This window comes from Pristiophorus japonicus, chromosome 9 (genome assembly GCF_044704955.1).
Source record: "Pristiophorus japonicus isolate sPriJap1 chromosome 9, sPriJap1.hap1, whole genome shotgun sequence".
In the NCBI taxonomy this organism is placed as follows: Eukaryota; Metazoa; Chordata; class Chondrichthyes; family Pristiophoridae; genus Pristiophorus; species Pristiophorus japonicus.
Window position 1 is genome coordinate 109,877,033 of NC_091985.1, and position 25,446 is coordinate 109,902,478.

General features: G+C 45.2%; 1 protein-coding gene across 7 annotated transcripts in view; it reads left to right on the forward strand.

Moving 5' to 3' along the window:
- The window catches only part of arid1b (AT-rich interactive domain 1B), a 646,010-nt gene that overhangs the window by 597,368 nt on the left and 23,196 nt on the right, over positions 1-25,446 (forward strand). For 4 of the 7 annotated variants that reach the window (XM_070889679.1, XM_070889681.1, XM_070889684.1 and 1 more), the window contains 3 exons: positions 3,517-3,667; positions 16,425-16,544; positions 23,067-23,163. In XM_070889679.1, the coding sequence (XP_070745780.1) occupies positions 3,517-3,667; positions 16,425-16,544; positions 23,067-23,163 (368 nt within the window). Of the gene's footprint in view, positions 1-3,516; positions 3,668-15,267; positions 15,307-16,424; positions 16,545-23,066; positions 23,164-25,446 lie in introns of all 7 variants that reach the window. The other 3 variants (XM_070889678.1, XM_070889680.1, XM_070889682.1) reach the window with 1 other exon arrangement.

The window sequence follows — 25,446 nt, forward strand, 5'->3', positions numbered from 1 at the left end:
TTTTTTTAACGTGTGGTGGCCGTTGCACACCAGCCACCACACAGGCTTGACAGAGCTAGGTCTTGGTCCAGTGGCAAGGATTAGCCAAGACGACTGGAGACCAGCTCTTCTGTTGCATGGACCTAGTGCGCACACATATTGCAGTGTGGGCTGGCCCATGCTGCCACTGGGCCTTGTCTCTTCTGGACCTCGAACTCACGCCTCTCCTGGGCCCCAATCACGTCGTTCCATGATCACTTGCCGCTCCTGCTGCTCCTGCTGTACCTGCCCACGATCCAACAAGTGACCTGGACCTTGGTAACGTCCAATCCAGTCGCCCTCTTCACAGCCCCAACCCCATTCCTCTATCGGGCACCCAAGATCTCCCAATACTGGTGCAAGCAGCTGCTGAAGGTACGTAACCCCTCCTAACCCTCAGTACTCCAGTGGGGTCATGAGCAGAGGTCGCCGGTGCCCGCTCCATCATACTTATGCCAGTGGAGCTGAGGGTTTTCAAAGCCTCCCCACAAACACACATTCATACCACAAGCACACTCACATGCATAAATTACATTGAAGGGTATAAACTGGTTCTGTATCACCTTGAATTATTTTTTGAACATCTCCCACTGATCATCTGTCGTTTTACCCATTAACAGAATTGCCCTATGGACATCTCTGTCTCATCCTGTTGAAGTGGGCCTTAGCCAAATCTAGAATCTTAGTGGCTCTTTTTGTTTCTCCCTTTCAAATGCTACGTTGAACTCGATCATGTTATGATCGCTATTGGATAAATGTTCATGCACAGTTAGGCTCATTACTCATTACTAAATCTAATATGGCTTGCTCGCTTGTTGCCTCTAGGAGATATTGTGGTCGAAAACTATCCCGGACACACTCCAGAAATTCACTACCTTTCTGACAGGTGCTAGTCTGCGTATCCCAATCTAGATGAAAGTTAAAATCCCCCATTCTGCCTTTACTGCATGCTTGTCTAATCTCTGCATTTATACAATCTAACACTTCACAGCTGTTGCCACTTCACAACTCCCACTACAGTCCTAAATCCTTTCCTGTTTCTTAATTTTATCCATAAAATCTCCACTGCCTGCTTACTTCTCAGTTATATCCTCTCTTATCATTGAAGTGATTTCATCCTTTTTCACTGAGGCTACTCCTTCCCCTCTGACATATTTGCTATCTTTCCTATTGACCTTATAACCTAGTATATTTAGTTCCCATCTTGCAGCCATGTCTCAGTAATGGCTATCATGTCATACCCTCCAGTTTGAAATGGGTATAAAATCGGCTAAGCCCGTTTATACCGGCATGAATTTGGGTCGGGTCGGTTGTAGGAGGGTGGGAAATCGGCCGGCTTCTATACTGAGCTAGCCAGTAGGTCGAGTCTTGTGGGGGTTGCCGATCTTGGGGAGGACCTTGAATAGGCAGACAATGGGACAGAGTTTTTTTATGGGCCCAGGGGGAGCACTCCTGCTTCTCATGCCCACAAAAATAAAACTCAAAATTTCCTGGGCCCTTCATTGAGCAGCTTCCAGCTGGTTATTTTACCTGATTTTTATGATGTAGATCCGACAATATTCAGCTCATGGCTGCCTGGTTTGCACCTGAAAAATGGGTGGCCGGCCACATTGACACCCAAGGCTCGCATGATGGCATATTCACCTAAGATTCAAGCAACCCTGTTTCGGGGGGAGGCAGACTGGTCACCCATTTATTTACCCATCTGAATATATCATCATGCACGCCTTGGGTCAATGCAACAGCTGGGGTGCTTTTCTTCCCCTGCTCTCCGCCTCCTCCCTTCCATTTTCAATTGTTGGCCACCCATTTTTTCAGGTAATCAACAATATGTTTGATGTTGACAATGGAGGTACTCACTATGTTAGACCAAATCTAGCTGCATCAGGGCATCTCACTGCATATGCTGTAAATTGGACCTTTTCCTGCATGCTTCAACTCAAACATTTGTGCTGTAACTTGCTGGAAGTATGAGCTGTTAATGGTGTGGCGAGGGCAACGGAGCATCTGGAACCTTAGTGAATGGTGGAAACAACAGTCTATATCCTTAACCAATGAGATTTAAGGATTAAGAAAGAAACTGTTTTTCAAACAAGAATTTGGCCCATTAGGTTTATAATCCGATGTGGGAGCAATCTTTGCTAGCTTTAGAAGTTACATATTTCATTTTTATATATACTCAAGGATATACAACTTATAATCATGCAACTTGGATGTGGTGGAAGAGGAGAAGGGAGAAGCCATTCCCCATTAAATCTGATACAATGTTCTGACTGAAAGCCCCAGAAGCTTGTCATATAGCCACATATCCGCTCCATCACCAAGACTGCCTACTTCCACCTCTGTAACTTCGCTCGACTCCGACCCTACCTCAGCTCATCTACTGCTGAAACCCTCATCCATGCCTTTGTTACCTCTAGACTCGATTATTCCAATGCTCTTTTGACCGGTGCTCCAAGGCTTATTTACCCATCATCCCTGTATTTGCTGACCTATACTGGCTCCCGGTCCAACAATGTCTCAATTTTAAAATGCTCATCCTTGTCTTCAAATCCCTCCATGGCCTCGCCCCTCCCTATCTCTGTAACTTCTTTCAGCCCTACAAGCCTTTGCGATATCTGCACTCCTCCAATTCTGGCCTCTTGCACATCCCTGATTTTGATCACTCCACCATTGGTAGCCATGCTTTCAGCTGCCTTGGCCCTCAGCACTGGAATTCCCTCCCTAAACCTCTCTACCTCTTTCTCCTCCTTTTAAAATGCTCCTTAAAACGAACTTCTTTGATCAAGCTTTTGGTCAACTGTTCTGATATCTTCTCCTGTGGCTCAGTATCAAAAATGTTTTTATTGACATTGCTCTTGTTAGTCGCCTTGGAACGATTTGCTATGTTAAATGAGCTATATAAATGTAAGTTGTTGTTACATAAATTAGTCTAATACAACCTTAGCCCCTGTAATAATTCTATATGGTTATACTTCAACATTGTATGAAAAAAGATCTGAAGTCCAACTTGAATAAGGAGATAAAAGACGAGCTGTTTATTACAATCTCCTTTTCCAGCTGGTCCTTGTTCTGGAGCACTTTCATAAACACAAATAAAGAATTGCAATATATATAAATAAATAATCTATGGTACTGCATCAGGGATTGAATGAATAAGCCCCTCCACATTTCCACAAATAAGTATAATGAGACAAGTGAAATCAATTAGTACTAGTTCCTGAGCTAGTTGATGAGGTGTATGCTATATGACTTGAGAGCAAAACCAGAAAGGAACTAATTAAGGCTATTGTAATAATCAACATAATCGGGACTTGTAAAGGTAACAGTTCTGCCAATTCTGAAACTATTCGGTGTATCAGATATCCATTTATTGCATATGGGATGTGTAGAGATAAATTTTCAGAAATTGTTTTTACATTAGCAGTATTCTATTTAATTTGGTATTTGTGCCGTAATGAGCTGTTTTTTAAACTAACTTGACCTATTTCACCATAGTGCCTGGGAGTAATGACCCTTTTATGCCTCCTGGAGTAATGCCTAACAGTGGAATGCAGGATCTATACAACCGTACTCCATCAGGAGGAATGGCCAACTTGAGTATGGCTCAGCGGCAGCAGTATGCTTATGGACCTGGCTATGACAGAAGGTAAATATGGTATCATTGTGATGAATTTTTTAATCAAAAATAATGGTACATTACTGGTGAGAGATGTCAGAGCTAGGGATAGGATGCTTCACTTTTTGTTCCTAGTGTCAACATCAATAATTCTCATAGTTTAAAAAAAAATTAATTCTCGGAATGTGCTCATCACTGGCGAGGCCAACATTTATTGTCCATCCCCAGCTGATATGAGAAGGTGGTGGGCTTTCTTCTTGAAACGCTGCAGTCCATATGGTTGAAGGTGTTCCCACACCGCTGCTAGGCAGGGAATTCCAGGATTGTCCTTGATGGTGATGTGATGGAACACTCTCCTACTTGAGTGTTGTTGCAGCTGCACACATTCAGGCAAGTGGAGAGTATTCCATCACATTCCTGACATGTCCTGTAGGTGACGGAGAGGCTATGGGAAATCAGGAGTTGAGCCACTTGCCACAGAATACCCAGCCTCCGACCTGCTTCAGTAGCCACAGAACTTATGTGACTGGTCCAGTTCAATTTCTGGTCAATGATGACCCCAGGATGTTGCTAGTGGGGGATTTGGTGATAATGCCATTGAATATCAAGCAGAGGAGGTTGGAGATGGTCATTGCCTGGCACTTGTGTGGCGTGAATCTTATTTGTCACTTTATCAGCCCTAGCCTAGATGTTGTCCAGGTCTTGCTGCATGCGGGCTCGGACTGCTTCATTATCTGAGGAATTGCAAATGGAACTGAACACTGTGCAATCATCAGCGAACAAACCCACTTCTGACTTTATGATGGAGGGAAGGTCATTGATAAAGCAGCTGACCATAGTTAGGCCTAGGGCACTGCCCTAAGAAACTCCTACAGCGATGTTCTGGGGCTGAGATGATTGGTCTTCAACAACCACAACCATCTCTAGTGACTGAGGTCATACCTGGCACAAATGGACATTTTTCTACCTGGTCCCATTGACCAGTTTTTCTAGGGCTCCTTGATGCCACACTTGATCGAATACTGCCTTGATGTCAAGGGCAGTCACTCGCACCTCATCTCTGGAATTCAGCCTTTGTGTCCATATGTCGACTACGGCTGTAATTAGGCCTGGAGCCAAGTGGTCCTGATGGAAACCAAACTTAGCACCAATGAGCAGGTTATTGGTTAGTGTTCATGGCATCTTCTGCCAGTTTGCTAATGATTGGGAGTAGGTGGATATGGCGGTAATTGGTTGGTTGGATTTGTCCTGCTTTTTGTGGATAGGGCATGCCTGGGCAATTTCATACATTGTCTTGTAACTGTATTGGAGCAGCTTGGCTGCAGCTAGTTCTCGAGCACAGACCTTCAGCTGGGATATTGTCGGGGCCCATAGCCTTTCCTGTGTCCAGTGTACACAACAGTTTTTTGATGCCACGTTGAGTGAATCGGATTGGTTGAAGACTAGCATCTGTGATGGTGGGGAGCTCAGGAGGAGGCAGAGAAGGATCATCTACTTGGCACTTCTGGCTGATGATGGTTGCAAACTCTTCAGCCTCGTTTTTTGTACTCGTGCTGGGCTCCACCGGTGTACATGGAGCCTTCTCCTCCTGTTAGTTGCTTAATTGTCTACCGCCGTTCACAACTGGATGATGCAGGGCTGCAGAGATTTGGCATGATCCATTGGCTGTGGGATTGCTTTGCTCCGTCTATAGCATGCTGCTATTGCTGTTTAGCATGCATGGTGATATAGCAGAACCAGCTGCAGTGTGCTTTGAACCCAATCTCAAGAGTACCACCTACAATAGGCTGAACTTAGCCATTTACCAGAATTGCTGGCTATTCTTTTGATGTGGACCCTCATCCACTAGATATTTAGAATGCTCAAGTACATTTCATGTAGTGCCCTTAGAGCTGACAGCGAAAGGTTTAAATTTCATTGGTGTGGACTGGATTTGAGTCGATGTGCCAGACTAAGAGAATAATATGTACTGATCGCCAGCACCATCCACCAGTCCCTACCACCGTTGATTGTCTTGGACATCTGTTTGTTCTTACCTCATTTTGTTGATGAGATATTTAAGCAGCTTGGTGCCTACTTGGTTCCACTTCTCTACCTTCATGACCACTGAGTCTGTGTTAGTTTTCTTTCTCATTGATTATGTATTTTTATCTAATTGGCTATTTCTACTTTATTCACCCATCATTATGCAAAAATCGTTCCTCCTTCGTCACATTGCGCCAAAATGGTCTATACCGTCATGTTACAGCAAACAAATAGCTGTTTCAGGATGCTGCTGTCATGACACTCCGCACTTGGGGCCCAGACCAAGAAAAAAGCTTTTATTCATGGTGTTGTTTTAAATGTGGTGAATTCTACAATAAATGGATTATTACATGTTCCAAGGAATAAAATGGTAGAGAGATTAGCTGCATAAACCTGCCACTTCATTTATAGCACTGTGATTTAGGAACATTTGGGGATCCAAAACTCTCAGACTCAATTCAAGGACTTTCCACCCTACCTACCTGCACTCCACTCCTAATTCTCATCTGTATTTCACTTCCAGGCCGAGCTTGCTTTCTTCTTTTTTTTGTAAATCAACCTGTCTCCCCAACATCCAGCCCTGCTACCTACGCACCCCAAACTTCAGCCCAGAATCCAGTATTGACTCCTGCCCATGCCGGCTCCTTCCCACACCTAACCATCCCAGATACAAAGCCTGATCTGTTCCTCATCAGTTCGTGAGCAGTACTGTGGGAGATCTGCTGGTATTTTAGCATTTGTCACTGTAAAGTGCTATGATTTTTTTTTAATGAGAGAAACTAAGTGATGATTGGATAGAGAATATTTATGTGAAGATGTTCTGTAAAAATCAGGGGAGCAAAATTGCCCTGTTTTGCGACGCCCGCAATGCCTCCGGAGGGTGCTAGCGGGGCGCAAAACAGTTTTCGCCCGGGGGGTGGGCACGACCAACTCCCATGAAATTGCATGGGAGATAGCGGAGGCGCTGCCACAGTAGTGCCATGCCCCGCTGGTAGCGCCTCAGGGCAACCAGCGATGATATCATCGGAGTGTGCAGCGACCCCTTAGCGCTGCGTGCCGATCCCTTTCCACCCTGCGGCGGACATTGCCCTGTGCCCCGTGAGGCTGCCGCGGGTGGTGTCGGCGCCAGCCTCGCGGGTCGCAAATCGCATGCTGACCTCCGCTCGCGGGATGGAAGTTAAAGGGGAGGTGGGGAACGCCCCGCGCCGCCATCTTGGCGGTTTGGCACACTCACTGGTTGGCCTGAATTCTGCCTCCCTTGCGTGCCGCCTTCATGCAGCCCGGCACTCCGTTTTTGGTGCCAGGCTGTGGCCTTGGCTCCACGTCGCCCTGGTGGCCCTCAGAGGCCCAGCAGAGTGCACAGCAGCCCTCCCCTTTAACTGAAGGGGAGGGGCGTTGAAATGCGTCAGTGCTACGCGGAGCAGCCATGTAGCGCAGACCGACTCGCCCCAGTAGAGCCCCGGAATCCACCCCTACAGGAAGTGGAGCGTGCGAGATTGCGTCCATTTCCTGTGAGGGACAGTAACCGCGGGGCGGGACTTCCGCGCTGGGCGCAGGAAATCCCGGCCAGAGTTGTTACCGCCCCCAATCAGGGCGCTGGGGAATTTCTCCCCTCAGATGTTTTGGTCACAGCCTGAAATGATAACTTTGTGGACGTTGATTTTCTGCATCAAGCTGAAGGTTGATTCATATACCTTGGAATTTACAATATCCAAGTATGAGACAATCCTATCACCATCCAAAGCCAATTTGTGAATGTCTGCTAACTGTTGTGCCTATTGTATCTTGTTTAATTGCTACTTCTATTTTTCATCCACGTGCTACCCCTCGACAATATCATCCGAAAACATATCAAGTTCCACATATACACCGACGACACTCAGCTCAATCTCACCACCATCTCTCTGGACCCCTCCACTGTCTCTGATTTGTCGCACTGCTTGTCTGACTTCAACATTGGATGAGCAGAAATTCCCTCCAACTAAATATTGGGAAGACTGAAGCCATTGTCTTTGGTCCCTGCCGCAAACTCCGTTCCCCGACTACTGTTTCTATCCTTGGCAACTGCCTGAAGCTGAGCACCTTGGTATTGTGTTTGACCCTGAGCTGAGCTTCTAACCGCGTGTCCGCTCCATCTCCAAGACTGCCTACTTCCATCTCTCTAACATTGACTGGCTCTGATTCACCTCAGCTGAACGTAAGAACATAAGAAATAGGAGCAGGAGTAGACCATTTGGCCCCTCGAGCCTGCTCCGTCATTTAATAAGATCATGGCTGATTTGATCATGGACTCAGCTCCACTTCCCTGCCCGCTGCTCAAAACCCTTTATTCCCTTATCGCTCAAAAATCTGTCCATCTCTGCCTCAAATATATTCAACGACCCAGCCTCCACAGTTCTCTGGGGCAGAGAATTCCACAGATTTACAACCCTCTGAGAAGAAATTCCTCCTCATCTCAGTTTTAAATGGGCAGCCCCTTATTCTGAGATGATGTCCCCTAGTTTTAGTTTCCCCTATGAATGGAAATATCTTTTCTGCATCCACCTTGTCGAGCCCCCTCATTATCTTACATGTTTTGATAAGATCACCTCTCATTCTTCTGAACTCCAATGAGTAGAGGCCCAACCTATCTTCATAAGTCAATCCCCTCATCTCCAGAATCAACCTAGTGAACCTTCCCTGAACAGCCTCCAATGCAAGTATATCCTTCCTTAAATACGGACACCAAAACTGTACGCAGTACTCGAGGTGTGGCCTCACCAATACCCTGTACAATTGTAGCAGGACTTCTCTGCTTTTATACTCCATCCCTCTTGCAATAAAGGCCAACATTCCATTTGCCTTCCTGATTATTTGCTGTACCTGCATACTAACTTTTTGTGTTTCATGCACAAGGTTTCTCAGTACTGCAGCACGTTGCAATTTTTCTCCATTTAAATTATAATTTGCTTTTCTATTTTTTTCTGCCAAAGTGGATAACCTCACATTTTTCGACATTATACTCCAACTTCCACATTTTTGCCCACTCACTTAGCCTGTCTATTTCCCTTTGTAAATTTTTTGTGTCTTCACGCTTTGCTCTCCCACCCATCTTTGTATCATAGAAACATAGAAAATAGGTGCAGGAGTAGGCCATTCGGCCCTTCGAGCCTGCACCACCATTCAATGAGTTCATGGCTGAACATGCAACTTCAGTACCCCATTCCTGCTTTCTCGCCATACCCCTTGATCCCCCTAGTAGTAAGGACTACATCTAACTCCTTTTTGAATATATTTAGTGAATTGGCCTCAACAACTTCCTGTGGTAGAGAATTCCACAGGTTCACCACTCTCTGGGTGAAGAAGTTTCTCCTCATCTTGGTCCTATAAATGGCTTACGCCTTATCCTTAGACTGTGACCCCTGGTTCTGGACTTCCCCAACATTCTTCCTGCATCTAACCTGTCTAAACCCGTCAGAATGTTAAACGTTTCTATGAGATCCCCTCTCGTTCTTCTGAACTCCAGTGAATACAAGTCCAGTTGATCCAGTCTTTCTTGATATGTCAGTCCCGCCTTCCCGGGAATCAGTCTGGTGAACCTTTGCTGCACTCCCTCAATAGCAAGAATGTCCTTCCTCAAGTTAGGAGACAAAACTGTACACAATACTCCAGGTGTGGCCTCACCAAGGCCCTGTACAACTGTAGTAACACCTCTCTGCCCCTGTACTCAAATCCCCTCGCTATGAAGGCCAACATGCCATTTGCTTTCTTAACTGCCTGCTGTACCTGCATGCCAACCTTCAATGACTGATGTACCATGACACCCAGGTCTCGTTGCACCTCCCCTTTTCCTAATCTGTCACCATTCAGATAATAGTCCGTCTCTCTGTTTTTACCACCAAAGTGGATAACTTCACATTTATCCACATTATACTTCATCTGCCATGCATTTGCCCACTCACCTAACCTATCCAAGTCGCTCTGCAGCCTCATAGCATCCTCCTCGCAGCTCACACTGCCACCCAACTTAGTGTCATCCGCAAATTTGGAGATACATTTAATCCCCTCGTCTAAATCATTAATGTACAATGTAAACAGCTGGGGTCCCAGCACAGAACCTTGCGGTACCCCACTAGTCACTGCCTGCCATTCTGAAAAGTACCCATTTACTCCTACTTTTTGCTTCCTGTCTGACAACCAGTTCTCAATCCACGTCAGCACACTACCCCCAATCCCATGTGCTTTAACTTTGCACATTAATCTTTTGTGTGGGACCTTGTCGAAAGCCTTCTGAAAGTCCATATACACCACATCAACTGGTTCTCCCTTGTCCACTCTACAGGAAACATCCTCAAAAAATTCCAGAAGATTTGTCAAGCATGATTTCCCTTTCACAAATCCATGCTGACTTGGACCTATCATGTCACCTCTTTCCAAATGCCATCCTTAATAATTGATTCCATCATTTTACCCACCAACGATGTCAGGCTGACCGGTCTATAATTCCCTGTTTTCTCTCTCCCTCCTTTTTTAAAAAGTGGGGTTACATTGGCTACCCTCCACTCCATAGGAACTGATCCAGAGTCTATGGAAAATGACTGTCAATGCATCCGCTATTTCCAAGGCCACCTTCTTAAGTACTCTGGGATGTAGTCCATCAGGCCCTGGGGATTTATCGGCCTTAAATCCCATCAATTTCCCCAACACAATTTCCCGACGAATAAGGATTTCCCTCAGTTCCTCCTTCTTACTAGACCTTCTGACCCCTTTTTATATCCGGAAGGTTGTTTGTGTCCTCCGTGAATACCGAACCAAAGTACTTGTTCAATTGGTCTGCCATTTCTTTGTTCCCCATTATGACTTCCCCTGATTCTGACTGCAGGGGACCTACGTTTGTCTTTACTAACCTTTTTCTCTTTACATATCTATAGAAGCTTTTGCAGTCCGTCTTAATGTTCCCTACAAGCTTCCTCTCGTACTCTATTTTCCCTGCCCTAATCAAACCCTTTGTCGTCCTCTGCTGAGTTCCAAATTTCTCCCAATCCCCGGGTTCGCTGCTATTTCTGGCCAATTTGTATGCCACTTCCTTGGCTTTAATACTATCCCTGATTTCCCTTGATAGCCATGGTTGAGCCACCTTCCCTTTTTAATTTTTACACCAGACAGGGATGTACAATTGTTGTAGTTCATCCATGCGGTCTCTAAATGTCTGCCATTGCCCATCCACTGTCAACCCCTTAAGTATCATTCGCCAATCTATCCTAGCCAATCATCAGTAAACTTGGCTACGTTACACTTGGTCCCTTCATCCAAGTCATTAATATAGATTGTAAATAGTTGAGACCCCAGCACCGATCACTGCGGCACCTCACTAGTTACTGTTTGCCAACCGGTAAATGACCCATTTATCCCGACTCTCTGTTTTCTGTTAGTTAGCCAATCCTCAATCCATGCTAATATATTCCCCTCAACCCCGTGAACTTTTATCTTGTGCTGTAACCTTTTATGTGGCACCTTATCGAATGCCTTCTGGAAATCCGAATACACAACATCCACTGGTTCCCCCTTATCCTGAAACCATCATCCATGCCTTTGTTAGCTCTAGACTGACTAATCCAGTGTTCTCTTGGCTGGCCTCCCATCTTCCACCCTACACAAACTTGTGCTCATCCAAAACTCTGCTGTCTGTACTTTAACTCGCTCCAAGTCTCACGTATCACCCCTGTGCTTGCTGACCTTCACTGGCTCGCAGTCCGTCAGCGCTCAATTTTTAAATCCTCATCCTTGTTTTCAAATCTCTCCATGGCCTCGCCCATCTCTGTCTCTGTAGCCTCCTCCAGCCCTACAAGCCTTTGAGGTCTCTGCACTCTTCCAATTGTGGTCCCTTGCGCATCCCCAATTTTAATCACGCCACCATTGCCGACTGTGCTTTCAGCTGCCTTGACCCTATCCTCTGGGATTCTCCCCTAAACCTCTCTGCCTCACTACCTCTCCTTTGAAATACTCCTTAAAACCTCCCACTCTGTCCTGATACCACCTCCTGTGGCTTGGTGTCAAAAATTTTTTTATTGATATTACTCTTGTTAATCGCCATGGGGCATTTTGCTACCTTAAATCACTATATAACTGCATGTTTTTGTTGTGAATTGTGGCTTCAAACAAGCTTCTCACATGGTGTTTGTAAAAGCACAGGGAAAAAGTCAGCAAAACATTTAATAACTGTTCTATACAAAATAATGGAATTGATAGAACAATATTCGCAATGTTAAATAGACCATTGCTATTGCTGTGAAGTATTTCACTTTGTTGAACAATTTCAAAAATTGATATTCAGAGAATCCGACCTCTTCTCCCCCCACCCCGGCCCCCATTGCCCATCCCCCAACCATGACTTTGTACAAAAATGCACTGCCTGATGTCCCACAATGCCATGCATACCTGGAAGGCTCCAGGTTTGATCCATGTCTAGGTTGAGTTTGCTAGGCAATTAAAGGGTGCCACAATTGCCCTCGTGCCTCTAGAAATATCAGCTAGTGACCCCTGCTTGAATGGATGTGTATATGTTTAGTGAGGACGGGTTTGCACTCAGCTGTGTTGTCTACTAAAGTTGAAGGGATTGTCAACACTGACAAAGACTGGCCATTTGGACACGGTGCTATACAATACAGTATTAAGGTCAGGATGTTCGAGAGAAAACAAGAAAGTTCGAAGGAGGGGGACTATTTTTATAGTGCAAGAGCAAACAATGATACAGTTTTGTCTCCATTTTTGACTGTTTCTGCTGTCAGTAGAAAGGGAAAATGACATGATGGGAGAAATCAAGTTTTCCATTGTCATCTATGTAACTGCCAATTCTTCAAAGCTTCCTTTAGTATCAGTAATTTATCAGGTTACTTTGTGGAAGTGCTGTGATAAATTACTGAGGCTCTGTAAAGCAAATAGAGGTGTGTGAAGCTATGAAAGATAATTAATTTAAAGTATTGTCTACTGCTGTTGGGTGGATCCTAAAGGGAGGGCAGGATGAGCAAACATGCTGAAATCACATAGGCATCATGAATGATGCATTGGTCTCAGAATTGCAGTCCTGACACAGTAGCTAAATTTGCAGATGGTTCTAAGCTAATGAAGATGGAAGACTGGTCAACACAATACCAAAAAATATGGCAGCTATTGCCAGGGTACAGAAGAGAGCAACCAGAATGATTAAGAGGATGGAAGGATTGGATTATGAGGAGTAAATATGTAAATTGGGTGTTCTCATTGGAGAAGAGAAAATTGAGAGGTGACATAATTGCTGTTTTTAGAATTTTAAAGAGACTAGGTAATGTCGACCATAATGAGCTGTTTCACGCCCAGAACAGTAGAACCAGAGGACACGGCCTGTGCTTGAAAGGAGGTAAATTCACAACTAAGTTTGCAGAAACATTGGGCCCAAGTTTCCACATGATTTGCGCCTGATTTTTAGGAGCAACTGGTGGAGAACGGACTATCTTAGAAATCGCAATTCTCCACATTTTTTTTTCTGCAGTTCTAGTCAGGTAGAACAGTTCTACTTTGGAACAGAATTTTTTCTTCAAAAGGGGGCGTGTCCGGCCACTGACGCCTGATTTGAAAGTTTCCACAGTGAAAACGTACTCCAAACTAAGTTAGAATGGAGCAAGTGAAGATTTTTGTAGAACTGTAAAAACCTGTTCTACACATTAAAAAATCAGGCGCAGGTTACAAATTAGGCGTCCAGAACGAGGTGGGGGGGGAGGGGGGTGGAAGGGAACTCATTAAATTCTACAATAAATCCTTATTTCTACTTCTACAAATATTATACAAATAAATCCAACCTGAATAAACATTTATAAGCAAAGAAAAGATTAAATAAACCATCTTCCTACCTGTGTGAAAGTGCTTCAGGCACAAAGAGTTCGTTCCCGTGGGGGAGGGGGGGAAGGGAACAGCCGCTTCGTTCCCGCGGGGAGGGGGGAAGGAGACAGTGAGAAGGCTGCAAGTGCTGATGTGCTGATGGCAATGTGCTTTTATTAAAAAATGTTCAAAAATTAAACAGCTACAAAGAACTAAAAAATGGCCGAGTGCCAATGTTTTTTTCACACTGAGCATGCGCGCACGCGCAGCGTTGCCGGCAGGAAAAAAACTAATTTAAATAGTACCCGCCCCCTCCCACTTACAAAATCGGCGCGAGTGTAGGCTCCGCCCCCCTGGGCGCCGCGCCAGGCAGACAAGGAGCTGCAGAACGCTCCAGAATTGCGAGGTTTTTTTTTTAGGCGCCGTTTTAGGCTCGAAAAACGGGCGCCCAGCTCGGAGGGGCGCCCATTTTTTATCGTGTGGAAACTTGGGCCCATTATTTCAGTTCCAGTCTATGGAACAATCTCGTGAGACAGTGGAAGAAGTTAGTATTGATTCATTCAATTGCAAATTAGATAGATTTATTTCAGAAAATAATAGCCCGTAATCTGCAGTCTGCGGTGAAGCAAAGGCGCTTGCCACTGGTCCCAAAGTAAGCTTTCCACAAAGATCTTGCAGCGAGAAGTTCGGCTTTTCCAACCAACAGCGTAGTTTAGTGTGATTGACGTCAACAAGCTGTCAAAGCAGCCAATCACAATGCAGAATTCTCACAGACTGAGAATCAGGAAGTGAAAAAGCTCCTTTGATTCTAACTTTAAAAATGTTATAGCGAGCAAAACAAAGATTGGGGCTCTCACATGTAAACCTGAAATAAATATGAACAAACTTTATAAAAAAAAGTTTTTTTTTAAGTTTCTTAAAATTTAATTTTATTAAAATTGAAAATTCAAATTGGTTTTTCAGGGCCATAACGATTGTTTAGCAGTCAATACTCTATTAAAACCCAAGTTACACCTAATCCAAAGGGATCTATCTTTTAATGAGGTATTTAACAGCGATATACCATGGAAGAGCTGAAATTTTCATCAGTTTCGCTGATTTCACAGATTACACTGATAGCCGGCTGTGGGGTAGGGGCCACAGCGCAGTCTGTGTTGGAGCAGTGAATGACTGACTGCAACTTCAGGATTTCCGCATTAGGATGCGCATGCACTATATCCTGAAGTTGCGGGCAGTTTCAGTGGGGTAATAACAGCAAGCGTTGTTCATTTGCTGTTATTATCTACTGTAAATTCAAGGCCATTATTTTGGGATAATTTGAGTAATTTGAGACATAGCATGTTAAGTGTAGCATGCTCAGGAGGAACAGGTGACATTGGACTGATGGTTCCCAAAGCTCTCCCACCGCTGTGGTTTTCATGTCTGTGTCTGTTGTCGACTAATTGTTAGAGATTGATTGCTATGATTAGTCCTCAGCTATTACCTGTGTATCAGGAGATGTCCAGAATGGTAGAAGGCAAACTCGATGGACTTTGGTCTTTTTTCATCTGGCAATTCCTATATGTTGGAGGCAGAATTATTTGAGTCTTGCAGAAATTGTGCAGTAAATATACTGGAAGCACCAGTAAGAGTGTCACTTCAGAACACTGCAATGATTATCTTTTAAGAGTCCACTTCATTTGAAGTTCTTTTGTGTTAAAGTCTGGAGATTTGCTGACCTCATATTAGGTGACTGCATCCTTTGTAAATATTCCATTTCTGTGCTATCGCAGGATTGGAACCCCAAGTCTGGCTCCGGGTATTCATAAGAGGTGAGAAGAAAGGGAAAAACATCCAGAGCTTCTGTGAAGGACGTTGAAATATTTTTGTATGTTAAAGATGCTATATAAATGCAAGTTACTGCTGTTGAGAAAGTGTGAGTGATATACAGAGGAGAGTGAGAAAAAGAGTCAGACTGACAGAGAAAGCATATAAGAGCCTTCGGGGGAGAAATTGGCTGCACTTGCACTTCCTGTCACCGCCCCCGGGAGGCACTAATGGGGCACAAATGCCTTTGCAACAGGGCACGGTGCTGACATCAACTCACGCCATATTCGGCAGGATTTTAGCGGTGGCACTACAGCGTTGCGCCCCGATCGCCTGCACCTCGCCTCCATAGCCCCTCCCAATCAGAAATTCACTTCTGCCAGGCGAAAGCTCCGACAGCTGCAGGAGGCATAGATCGGGCAGCCGGCCACTAAGGGGGCGATGCTTAAAGACGAGGTGGCCGAGGCAAGTAAAAAAAAAACTTACCTTTTTTGCTTTTCTCGTGGGTTCCTGCCCGCAATTGTTCAGCCCGGCACTCTGTTTGATAGGTCCAGGTAGGCCCCCTTCATATTGCAGAGCCTGCAACGATGGCCCTTCCCTTTAAGTGAGGGAAAGGCCCTTTGAACAAAGCGCTGCATGGCCCTGTGTGCAGCAGTGCTGAGGTCTCCGGCCTGCTGGCTTCCAAGAAGGAAGTGGAACGCTAACTCAAGCGCTGCACTTACTTATTGGAGCGCAAAGGGTAAAAAAAAATTATTTGAAATCGTTAGCGCCTGGCATTAACTTTTCAAACTTAAAAAAAATTAGCGCCCCAAACGGGATGATAATGAATTTCTCCCCCTCAGTGACAGAGAAAATCCAGGAACTGAAGAGTGAAAGTTGAACAGACTCAGTTTAAAAAAAAGATTTGTCTCAGCAATGCCACGGGAAGTCAGCCAATCCTTTATAAATTGATACTAGATTATATGATATGAGCATAGTATTACAGTAACAAATTGGATTATATGCATTAAAATAGAATCTGTTCTGTAACTTAGTACTTTTCACTTGAATCAGTAACACGGAATTTCCCACTGCTTGATATTTTACAAACTGGAAAAATAAAATGTGTGTGTCTTTATTCTAGGCCTGAACATGGGATGGGTCCTGAAGGCAGTATGGGACCTCCAGGAGGTCAGTCAAACATGATACCTTCCAACAATGACCCAAGCATGTACTCGCCAAACCGCTACCCTGCACAACAAAGGTAAATTACAACAAATATTGTCTTTTAGTATTAATTCAATTGATTATTAAAACATTTTTTTTATTCATTCATGGGTTGTGAGCGTCGCTGGTAAGGCCGGCATTTATTGCCTATCCCTAATTGCCCCGAGAAGGTGGTGGTGAGCCGCCGCTTTCAACCGCAGACGGCAGTTAGGAGTCAACCACATTGCTGTGGGTCTGGATTCACATATAGGCCAGACCAGCTAAGTACAGCAGATTTCCTACCCTAAAGGACATTAGTGAACCAGATGGGTTTTTACAACAATCCGGTGGTTTCATGGTCATCATTACTGACACTAGTTTTTTATTCCAGTTTTATTTAATTCAGTTTAAATTCCCCAGCTGCCGTGGTGGGATTTGAACTCGCGTCAATGGATCATTACTCCAGGCCTCTGGATTACTAGTCCAGTAACATAACCACAATGCTACTGTACCCCTCGACATCAATTTTTGCCGTCCTTCTGCTTTTACTCATCTGAATTTTAATAAATAGACGAAACAGCTGATCCACTGCACCTCCAACTCTACAATGTTTAGCAATACAGGAAATAGATCACAGTGGCTAATGAGGCAGTTCACCTGCAGGCCCTGCAGTGTTGCTGTGTCTTTTTCAAAAACTGCATTCAATTCCCCCTGTTCTCCCACTCCCAGCCCCCAAGACAAAAGGGATCATTTTCATTCTGTTTGCCAGCCAGGACAGTTCTATGGATCAAGAACTGTTGCTAGTGCCTCTGTTTGACCCATCTATTCTGAGGGTTTTAAATGTTGTTTTAAACATACTAAACACTATTTTCACCTGGGCTAAATGTTTTCGTTTTGGCAACTATGCCTTGAAGCTCAAGCTCCATTTTAGCTAGGCTTTTTTAAATGGCGGTCCACGTGCTGCATACAATATCCCAGTATATATAAGTATAGGTGCAACAAAATAAGAATGTTGCACCTTACCTGTCATGCCAAGAAAACTTGATGTTAATTGGAGGTGTTTATGCTACATCTGGGTAAGATAAAGAAAAAAAAGGAAAGCTTATGACAGATACCGAGAACTCAATACTGCAGAGACTCTAGAGGAGTATTAAGAAGTGCAGGGGTACAATTAAAAGAGATATCAGGAAAGCAAAGAGAGAGCATGAAAGAATGTTGGCAAGTAAAATCAGGGAAAACCCGAAGATGTTTTATACATACATTAAGAGCAAGAGGATAACTAGAGAAAGAGTGGGGCCTATTAGAGACCATAAAGGAAATCTGTGTGTGGAGGCAGAAAACGTGGATATGATTCTTAATGAATACTTTGCATCTGTTTTCACAGGGGCAATGCAGACTTTGCAGTGAGGGAGGAGGAGTATGAAATATTAGATGAGATAAACATAGTGAGAGAGGAAGTATTAAGGGGCTTAGCAGCTTTGAAAGTGGATAAACCCCCAGGCTTGGATGAAATGTATCCCAGGCTGTTAAAAGGAAATAGCAGAGGCTCTGACCATCATTTTCCAATCCTCTCTGGCTACAGGTGTGGTGCCAGAGAACTGGAGGACTGCTAACGTTGTACCTTTTGTTTAAAAAGGGAGAAAGGGATAGACAGTAATTACAGGCCAGTCAGTCTAACCACAGTGGTGGGAAAATTATTGGAAAAAATCTTGAGGGACAGGATAAATCTTCATTTCGAAAGACATGGATTAATCGAGGACAGTCAGCATGGATTTGTTAAGGGCAGGTCATGTCTGACTAACTTGCTTGAATTTTTCGAGGAGGTAACCAGGATGGTAAATGAGGGCAAGTGCGTATGATGTAGTGTATATGGATTTTAGCAAAGCTTTTGATAAGGTCCCACATGGCAGACTGGTCACGAAAGTATTAGCCCATGGGATCCAGGGCAAAGTGGCAAGTTGGATCAAAAATTGGCTCAGAGGCAGGAAGCAAAGGGTGCTGGTTGATGGGTGTTTTTGTGACTGGAAGGCTGTTTCCAGTGGTCTTCCGTAGGGCTCAATGCTGGGTCCCTTGCTTTTTGTGGTATATATCAATGAGTTGGACTTAAATGTTGGGGGTATGATTAAGAAATTTGCAGATGACACTAAAATAGGCTGTGTAGTTGATAATGAAGAAGAAAGCTGTAGACTGCAGGAAGATATCAATGAACTGGTCAGGTGGGCAGAACAGTGGTAAATGGAATTCAATGTGGAGAAATGTGAGGTAATGCATCTGGGGAGGGCTAACAAGGCAAGGGAATACACATTAAATGGTACGACACTGATAAATGTAGAGGAACAAAGGGACTTTGGAGTGCAGGTCCACAGATCCCTGAAGGTAGCAGGCCAGGTAGATAAGGTGGTTCAGAAGGCATATGCAATACTTGCCTTTATTTGTCGAGCCATATAATACAAGAGCAGGGAGGTTATGCTTGAACTGTATAAAACACTGGTTAGGCCGCAGCTGGAGTACTGTGTGCAGTTCTGGTCACCACATTATAGGAATGACGTGATTGCACTGGAAAGGATGCAGAGGAGCCTGGACTGGAAAGTTTTAGCTAGGAGGAAAGATTGGGAGAGGCTGGGTCTGATTTTTTTGGAACAGAGGAGGCTGAGGGGAGACCTGATTGAGGTGTATAAAATTATGAGGGGCCTGGATAGGAAGGACGTGTTTCCCTTGACAGAGGGGTCAACAACCATAGATTTAAAGTAATTGGGGGGAAGTTTAGAGGAGATATGAGGGGAAATTTCTTCACCCAGATGGTGGTGGCGGTCTGGAACTCACTGCCTGAAAGGATGGTAGAGGCAGAAACCCTCACCACATTTTAAAAATACTTGGCTGTGCCGTAACCTACTGGGCTATGCACCAAGAGCTGGAAAGTGGAATCAGGCTGGATAACTCTTGGTTGGCTGGCGCAGACACGATGGGCCGAAATGGCCTCCTTCCGTGCTGTAAATTTCTATGATTCTATGAACAACAAGTTGCCTGACTGCTGATATCTATGAATTCTCTTTATTCAAGTAATTATTTTATCTGCTAACTTAATTAGTATAAATTATCTTTTCAAAATACTATAATTTTTTCAAAATAAAGATGGCTGTAATTATATTGGAATTTCCAACAGCCCAGTCAACCCTGCAAAGTTCTCCTGACCAACATCTGGGGACTTGTGCCAAAATTGGTAGAACTGTCCCACAGACTAGTCAAGCAACAGCCTGACATAGACATACTCACAGAATCATACCTTTCGCCAATGTCCCAGACGCCACAGAACCATCAGGGGTGGCGGCAGAGTGGTCTACGGGAGGGAGGAGTGGCCCTGGGGGTCAACATTGACTCTGGACCCCATGAAGTCTCATCGTATCAGGTCAAGCATGGGCAAGGAAACCTCCTGCTGATTACCACCTACCGCCCTCCCTCAGCTGATGAATCAGTAGTTCTCCATGTTGAACACCATTTGGAAGAATCACTGAGGGTAGCAAAGGTGGGGGGACTTCAATGGCCATCACCAAGAGTGACTCGGTAGCTCTACTACTGACCGAGCTGGCCAAGTCCTGAAGGACATAGCTGCCAGACTGGGCCTGCGACAGGTGGTGAAGTAGAACCAACACGAGGGAAAAACCTATTTCACCTCGTCCTCACCAATCTACCTGTCGCAGATGCATCTATCCATGACAGCATTGGTAGCAGTGATCACCGCACAGTCCTTGGGCAGATGAAGTCCCGTCTTCACTCTGAAGACACCCTCCATCGTGTTGTGTGGCACTATCACTGTGCTAAATGGGATAGATTCAGAACAGATTTAGCAGCTCAAAACTGGGCATCCGTGAGGTGCTGTGAGCCATCAGCAGCAGCAGAATTGTATTCCACCACAATCTGTAACCTCAGGGCCTGGCATATCCCTCAATCTACCATTACCATCAAGCCAGGGGACCAACCCTGGCTCAATGAGGAGTGCAGAAGAGCATGCCAGGAGCAGCACCAGCCCTACCTAAAAATGAGGTACCAACCTGGGGAAGCTGCAACACAGGACTACATGTGTGCTAAACAGCAGAAGCAGCATGCTATAGACAGAGCTAAGCTATTCCACAATCAATGGATTAGATCAAAGCTCTGCAATCCTCCCATATCCAATTAAACAACTAACTTGAGCAGGAGACAACATGAATATCCCCATCGCCAGCTGTGGCTCAGTGGGTAGCGCTCTCACCTCTGAGTCAGAAGGTTGTGGGTTCAAGACCCACTCCAGGGACTTGAGCACAAAAATCTAGGCTGATACTCCATTGTAGTGCTGAGGGAGTGCTGCAATGTTGGAGGTGCTGTCTTTCGGATGAGACGTTAAACCGAGGTCCCGTCTGCGCTCTCAAGTGGACGTAAAAGATCCCATGGCACTATATCGAAGAAGAGCAGGGGAGTTATCCCCCGTATCCTGGCCAATATTTATCCCTTAATCAACATAACAAAAACAGATTATGTGGCTGTTATCACATTGCTGTTTGTGGGAGCTTGCTTGTGCACCACGTTTCCTACATTACAACAGTGACTACACTCCAAAAGTACTTCATTGGCTGTAAAGTGCTTTGAGAAGTCCAGTGGTCGTAAAAGGCGTAATATAAATCCAAGTCTTTCTTTCTTTTATCCTCAATAATGGGCGGAGCACAGCATGCAAGTGCAAAAGACAAGGCTAAGGCGTTTTCAGCCAGAAGTGCATGTCAGCCTCCTCCTGAGCTCCCCACCATCATAGAAGCCAGTCTTCAGCCAATTCGATTCACTGCACGTGATATCAATAAATGACTGAGCGCACTGGATACAGCAAAGGCTATGAGCCCCGACAACATCCCGGCTGTCGTGCTGAAGACTTGTGCTCCAGAACTAGCCGCACCTTTAGCCAAGCTGTTCCGGTACAGCTACAACACTGGCATCTACCCGACAATGTAGAAAACTGCCCAGGTATGTCCTGTCCACAAAAAGCAGGACAAATTCAATCCGGCTAATTATTGCCCCATCAGTCTACTCTCAATCATCAGCAAAGTGATGGAAGATGTTGTTGGCAGTGCTATTAAGTGCCACTTATTCACCAGTAACCTGCTCACCAATGCACAGTTTGGGTTCCACCAGGACCACTCGGCTCCAGACCTCATTACAGCCTTGGTCCAAACATGGACAAATGAGCTGAATTCCAGAGGTGAGGTTAGAGTGACTGCCCCTGACATCAAGGCAACATTTGACTGAATGTGGCATCAGTGAGCCCTAGTAAAATTAAAATCAATCGGAATCGGGGGGAAAACTCTCCACTGGCTGGAGTCATATCTAGCACAAAGGAAGACAGTTGTGGTGATTGGAAATCAGTCATCCCATCCCCAGGTCATTGCCATAGGATTTCTTCAGGGCAGTGTCCTCAGCCCACCCATCTTCATCTGCTTCATCAATGACCTTCCCTCCATCATAAGGTCAGAAGTGGGAATGTTCGCTGATGATTGCACAGTGTTCAGTGCCATTCACAACTCCTCAGAAAATGAAGCAATCCTTGCCCGCAGCAAGACCTGGACGACATTCAGGCTTGAGCTGATAAATGGAAGTAACATTTGCGCCACACGAGTGCCAGGCAATGACCATCTCCAACAAGCAATAGTCTAACCACTTCCCCTTGATATTCAACAGCATTACCATCACCATTACCAGCAAATCCCTCACCATCAACATCCTGGGGGTCACCATTCTCCAGAAACTTAATTGGACCAGCCACATAAATACTGTGGCAACAAGAGCGGGTCAGGGGCTGGGTATTCTGCAGCGAGTGTCTCACCTCCTGACTCCCCAAAGCCTTGCCACCATCTACAAAGCCCAAATCAGGAGTGTGATGGAATACTCTCCACTTGCCTGGATGAGTGCAGCTCCAACAACACTCAAGAAGCTTGACACCATCCAGGACAAAGCAGCCCACTTGATTGGTATGCCATCCACCACCTTAAACATTCACTCCCTCCACCACTGGCGCACCATGGCTGCAGTGTGTACCATCTACAAGATGCACTGCAGCAACTCGCCAAAGCTTCTTCGGCAGCACCTACCAAACCCGTGACCTCTACCACCTAGAAGTACAAGGGCAGCAGGCGCACGGGAACACCACCACTTGCAAGTTCCCCTCCAAGTTGCACACCATCCTGACTTGGAAATATATCACCGTTCCTTCATTGTCGCTGGGTCAAAATCCTGGAACTCCCTCCCTAACTGCACTGTGGAGTACTTTAACCACAAGGACTGCAGCAATTTAAGGTGGCAGCTCACCACCAACTTCTCAAGGGCATTTAGGGATGGGCAATAAATGCTGGCCTTGCCAGCGATGCCCACATCACAGAACAAATAAAAAAAAATGTTTGTCTTCATTCAGATGGAGCCTGAAACTGCTACCTTAATTAAAATTATCGATGACAAACTTTTGGTATGCATTCAAATTATTTTTTTTTTATCAACAAGAAACAATATATTTTGCCCATCTTGGGAAGATACAGAATTCTGCAATAAAATATTTTTGTTACAGGCACGATCCTTATGGGCAACAGTACCCAGGCCAAGGTCCCCCCTCAGGGCAGATACCATATGGAGGCCATCAGGCTGGAATGTATCCTCAGCAGCAGGTAAAGCAATTTGTGAAGTTCCCACTGTTGCATATAAAAATAAAACCATGAAGTTCACATTTAAAATAAAGTTAAATGATTGTGAGCAGTGATTATATTTCATTTTTGAGTATCTTACAACTGCTGTGTTTTAAATAATATCAAATTGCATAATACTTCCACAGGTAATAAAAGCTGCCTCTTCACAAAAACAGTTATTAGTAAATCATTATTAAGTATGAGTGATTTTTTCATCACCATCATCATAGGCAGCCCTTCGAACGAGGATGACTTGCTTCCAAAAGGGATGAGTTTGCAGATGTTGCAATGAAGGACTCGATATTCCAGTCCTGAACTCCAGGGGTGGAAGATACCTGTCCGTGGATTTGTTTAACGTGTGGTGACCGTTGCACATCAGCCACCACACGGGCTTGACAGAGCTAGGCCTTTATCCAGTGGCAAGGGTTAACCAGGACAACTGGAGACCAGCTCTACTGCATGGACCGAGTGCGCACACACATCGCAGTGTGGGCTGGCCCGTGCTGCCCTCAGCTCTTTGGGCCCCGTACTCCATTTGCCGCAGCTCTGCCACAAACATTTGCCGCACCTCCGCCGCGATCGCTCACTGAATTTCTGCCTCGATCTCTCGCTGCTTCTCCGCCTCAATCATTCGTCACCCCTCCTCCACGATCTCTCGCCGCTCATCCGCCCCAACCTTCCCACTCCTCTACTGTACCTGGGCCCCGCCGATGTTCCTGCCCACGCATAAATTGGTTTTAATGACATCACCCAGTCGCCCACCTCGAAGCCGTCGCACACTTGGAGTGGCTTGCGCTGGAAGTTGTAGTGTCATGCTCCAGCTCTTATCCTCCCGTTCTGTGGTGGTAAAAATGATTTTTTTTTTTTATAGAGTTGTTGAATAACGAAATGCTCTCCTTAAAGAGGAGAGAAGGTTTGCAGAAACCACCTTGGGGTGGAAATTCGGTCGCACCTCTGTTGCGGAGCTAATCCAGGCGGAGCGGTAAATTTTGCGCCGGCAAATGGTTTGCGTCTGTCGCCGTAAAATTCATCAGCTTGGCCCTGAGTTTGGAGCGGAGCGATAAGGAAGGTGTTGCCCACCTCTTTTAGGGTGCTAGACTAGCTGAGCAAGTTAAAATCCCTCGCTAAACAGCTGGCCTCTGAGCAACCGAAGAGAGGCCTAGGGGCTGGGGGCGGAAATACCCAAAACATTCCCAATAAATCACCCCTGCCACCACAACATAAATCGCAAAAAAAAATTTTTAAACAATCACACTTACCTCAGATCAACATTACTTACCTTACTGCAGCCGCTATAACTTAGAATGCCAGCTTCCATAGGCGTTCCCACCAGGGCATGCTACGAGGCACTAAGGATCAGGCGCGATCCAAATATCGAGCCAGTATCGCAGCCAGGGGTGTTGCACACCAGCTCGTCACTTCTGGGCGGAAATGTTCCGTGCCCCCTCGAAACTGGCTGGAAGCTGGGCACCTGGGGTGCTAACAGGGGCGGCAAAAGACCAAAAATCCAGCCCCTTGTCTATTAAATGTGAAAATTTCTCACATTCACAAAAACCCATCATGTTCGATCCTTTTACATAAGAAAATAAGAATACAAGAATTAGGAACAGGAGTAGGCCACCTGGTCCCTCGAGCCTGCTCCGCCATTTAATACGATCATGGCTGATCTGATCATGGACTCAGCTCCACTTCCCTGCCCGCTCCCTAGAATCCTTTATTCCCTATTCGCTCAAAAATCTGTCTATCTCCGCCTTAAATATATTCAATGACCCAGCCTCCACTGCTCTCTGGGGCAGAGAATTCCATAGATTTACAACCCTCAGAGAAGAAATTTCTTCTCAGCTCAGTTTTATTTAGGCAGCCTCTTATTCTGAGACGATGTCCCCTAGTTTTAGTTTCCCCTATGAGTGGAAATACCCTCTCTGCATCCACCTTGTCGAGCCCCCTCATTATCTTATGCTTCAATATGATCACCTCTCATTCTTTTGAACTCCAATGAATATAGACCCAACCTACTCATAAGTCAACCCCCTCATCTCTGGAATCAACCTAGTGAATCTTCTCTGAACAGCCTCCAATGCAAGTATATCCATCCTTAAATAAGGAGACCAAAACTGTACACAATACTATAGGTGTGGCCTCACTAATACCCTGTACAGTTGTAGCAGGACTTACCTGCTTTTATACTCCATCCCTCTTGCAATAAAGGCCAATATTCCATTTGCCTTCCTGATTACTTGCTGAACCTGCATACTAACTTTCTGT